Consider the following 4,248-nt stretch of genomic DNA (forward strand, 5'->3'; position numbering starts at 1 on the left):
TATGTACTTAGTTTCACAAATCTCTGGCTTGATCTTAAAAGCGGTTTTTACGCTTTCAGTTTAGTCGTCCAGAATATGCGAACTTTGTCTGACGCCACTATCATTATATCAAATTGTGGTTAGGTAACTGGTGTTTTGTCTTCTAAGTAAAAAATTCTAATGTTTAATTAAACATTGTGGAGAATTTTAAAAATTCTTAACAAATGTACTCTATACAACAAGAAACCTAATGAGTTATGCCTGTAACAACAGAAAATGCGTATTTTTTTTACTATGTATTTCTAAGTAAGTTCATACTGATCACTTTATAACATTTAAGTTATTCCCAGACGTCTCCATATTTATTTTTGGGTCCTTCTGCTGTACCGGAACCAGGTGGTGGACTAGATGTAGTAGGAGGTGGTACAGATCTGGCTTGTTCTCTACTATAACTCATTGTGCGTCGTTGTTGATATTCTTCTCTGTTTTTCTTTCTTAATTCATCATAAGTAGTAACATTTTTCTGAACAGGAGGCATATCATCTTCATAAATTGGATCTAAAAACACAATAATACACACTTACAGTTACAATTAAATGACTCTAAATTACTATCAACTGAAGGTCTATGGGTATCATCTAATCCTTCATATTGTGGTCTTGATGTATCTAAGTCAATACTGCTACCAGGCCCCAAGTCTGTATATGTATCAGATGAAGATATTCCACTGAATGGTGCTAGTGACATTCCTGGACCAAATCCAGGCTCTAAGCTGTAATTTTTCGACAATAAGTTAGAACAACGGAATTATAAAAAATAAAGGCAAAAACCTTTCTTGTAGTACTCCTTGTCTACGTCTTCTCAGCATCTCCCCAATTTGACTGTTTGGAAGCTGCATTAATTTTTCCGCGCATTTTGACTGATACGAAAATTTTCCCAAAAAATACCCTACCACCACAGAAGCTGTTACTTTTGGAATAGCTCCAAACCGAGGATTCGCACGAAAACGTCCTGCAATAATACAGAAAATGTATGCTTGAGCTTCGAACAGCTCGAGTGTCCATACCTGATTTAACACCCAGATAAGTTGTAAACCCAAACAGTGCACTTAAAGGCATGCATCTTTGGTAGAAGGCTTCGCGATTACATTCTTTTATCACTCTTACTTCTTCTGGGCTAAATTTGTACTAAAATTCATCAACTAAATTTTAATAGATTTATTATTGGTTTAAGGTAAGTTACGTGTGTACGATGTTTATGGTGTGGTCCGTCCCCCTCATTTTTGTCAGGCGATTGCATTTTGTTTTTAAAAGCTTTCTTTAGCACACTTTCATTTTATAGGTTAACACATCACGTCACTTTTGACTTTGACGTTTCACTATTAGTTGTCTTGATGTAAACATTAAAATCACTAAAATAAAGAAATCCAATATAGGCGTATGACTGGTTGCCTAGTACAATGCTCATGTAAAATTGAAATGTCCAAAATTTTTGCAGTTCTGGGTTTCTCCTTATAAACAAGAAGTTAAAAGAACAAATTTGTAATGACAAAAATGTAACAGACATGGTAAAAATCAATTAATTAATTAATAATTAAATAAATAAATAAATAAATATATAAATAAATACATAAATAAATAAAACATTTCATTATCCAAATGATTTCAGTGTTTTTTTGTTTGTTTGTTTTTAATGGAATGAAAGATAGATCGAGAAAAAACTCATTTATTTAGCAATTATTGGACTTTAATATTAAAAAAATTATGACGGTAACACCAACAGGTTCCTTGTTAGGTATAATAGGTTTGACAGTAGTTACGATCAAACATATACCTAGCTAAGAAAGTTTTTTATTAAGTATATGCGATCAAACAACTATGCGATCAAATAACTGTCAGATAAATCAATCAAGCAATCAACTTTATTGTCTTTAGGAATGTACAAGACATTTTTACACTCGTTAAGATAAACAAATAAAAAATAATGGAAGTTTATTTCGGCAGAACTTCCCTTGCGCCTGAACTACAAGACCAACAAATCCCATTTCTTTGAAAAATTATAAAATTAGATTTTCATCTATCAAAATCTATTAAAAAAGTATAGGTCACGATGACGCGGAAGCCATATATTTACATACGTCACATTTGCAATAATGTACTGTTTATATTAAGATTCCCCCTTCAAGTTAAAGACAACGGCGTTTAGAGAATTTTGAAGTCTATTCGTTTTCAAGATATAAGATCGCGGAGTTTTATTTGGAACACCTGTAGACAAAAATGAATAAACCTTTAAAATCATATGTAATACTAAATTAAAAGTTTCACGATAGAATAGATAGAAGGTAATTTAAAAAATACATTTTAACCAATTTTATAAAAAGAAAAATAAAAAACAAAATTCTTGAAAAAAATAAGAAGTACGTAATACTGAAAATAATCCCCAAAGTTGTATTTTGTAACATTTAATGACTGTGACCCAATATTTTTTAGAATGTATAGTCTATTTTACCTGAAAATTAAAGGGCCCTTACATTTCCATAAGAAAAGCACGATGCAACCAATTCGGTGTTATAAAATGATTTGTTCGTCATTGCATTTGGTCAGTGCAGTGTTTCTTTTTTATCATTTGTGCATGGAAATGATAGAAATTCTGTTCATACACATTCACGAAATTACTGAGTATTAAACACGACATTTATTGTTAAAAAATTAATGCCACATTTTTTTTGTCAAAATTGACTTCATTCGAAGAACATAATTTTTGTTTTGTGATAACTTCTATAAAGCAAAGACCAGCTGCGTAAATAACACCCCCGCAACCTTTGCTCCGATGGAAAACAAATGCCAATGGGACGCCGCACGGAGATAACCAACGGGAAAAATGTCTTATCAGCAACGAGAACATGTTCAATTTCGAATGTTTATGTTGATACATCCAAAGAAGATCATGCAGAAATTTATTTACTTTCAATGAGTGCCTATGTCTCCCCAAACAGAGACTAAAATTATGAAGTAAGCCACAATCGAACAAGGAAACGGGATGACTCGTTCTTAATTTGATCAATAAAAAAATTGTGATGACGTCACTAATATAGATAATACAAGTCACAACGCAAGAAAAAAAATAAGAAATGTCCAAGTTTGACATCTAACGTGTGACCGTCGGACCGCCTGCTGATACCTAAGCCGTAAGTCTATGGACGGTTATATCCTGAGTTAGCGGTAAAATATTATTATACTGTGTGAGTGTCATCCGCATAAAGCAACAGTTGAGTTTTTATCACTATTTGGTGGATTGTTTATGTATACTGTGAATAGTAAGGGTCCAATTACGGTCCCTGGGATGCCCCTATTTTTATCTGCTATAATGCAGACGAGTTTATTTATGTTCATTAGTTGTTGGGTACCGATTACTCATATAATGGTTAAGAGATTAATAGCTACAAGACCTTTGTTGTATCCGACATACCTTTTTATATGTTTCAGTGTTATTTGAACTGACTGTCTAAAATTTTGATACAAATAGCCTAAAATGAGATTTGCTAACAGTAAAAAAGGTTTCGTGGATCGTTATTAAATTAACAATAATTAAATATGTATTTAACTGAGTATTAGACATACAGTTCGTTAAAACAGATCAGAATTACGAAGTTGAGTTTTCAACTTCGAAATTTAATATTTTCAAAAATTGGTGTAGGGATTTTTTTTAACCATTTTCCGTGTTCTTCAGTGGCTTCTCAAGAACGTATTATAGAGCGCTCATGTTTTGCTCACGCACAAGGTATTATTTGCTTTTTTATTAATATTGAGGTGTTACACTCGACATGGTTTTGACTGGATTACTTGACTTATTGATAAAGTTGCTGTAAGCCGTTTTCTTTTTTTTGTTTGGGACAATTCTTTACGATAGTATTGTCTAAACATATTTTTATTATGTTGAAGTACAGCTAGAGCTTATAAAGTGAAAATTATCTCTAATTTGTCTGGTTCTCACATCAAACCAATTTAAATTTATTGATGGATGTATAGGAATGTATTTGAGTGGAAAGCAATGATAAAACATATTTTGTATTTTTTCAATAAATATGGAAAATTTCGAGTTAAAATTTAAGTTAGAATTATTGTTAATAAATTACCAGCTGGTTGGGAACGCATTGAAGATTGCTTCAATTGTGAGGGCTTCTAGTTTTTTCATTTATATCATGGGTGTGCACTGTGCAGCTACAAGAAAAATAAATTCGTTAAGTTGGTAACGTTACCTTGATCTGTC

General features: G+C 32.0%; 1 protein-coding gene across 1 annotated transcript; it reads right to left on the reverse strand.

Annotated features, from left to right (window-relative positions):
* Positions 1–244: 244 nt before the first annotated feature.
* Positions 245–1,365, reverse strand: LOC135135076 (OCIA domain-containing protein 1). The gene is made up of 5 exons (XM_064064033.1): positions 1,222–1,365; positions 1,046–1,166; positions 810–990; positions 591–751; positions 245–537 (listed from the first exon to the last, which is right to left on the reverse strand). Exons 1-5 carry the CDS (start codon positions 1,276–1,278, stop codon positions 320–322), a joined length of 738 nt encoding a protein of 245 aa, XP_063920103.1. The 5' UTR covers positions 1,279–1,365; the 3' UTR covers positions 245–319.
* Between the last annotated feature and the right edge of the window lie 2,883 nt (positions 1,366–4,248).

The sequence above is a fragment of the Zophobas morio genome, unplaced genomic scaffold, assembly GCF_036711695.1.
Source record: "Zophobas morio isolate AGI-343-1 ecotype UQ-CSIRO unplaced genomic scaffold, CSIRO_AGI_Zmor_V1 ptg000024l, whole genome shotgun sequence".
Taxonomy (NCBI): domain Eukaryota; kingdom Metazoa; phylum Arthropoda; class Insecta; order Coleoptera; family Tenebrionidae; genus Zophobas; species Zophobas morio.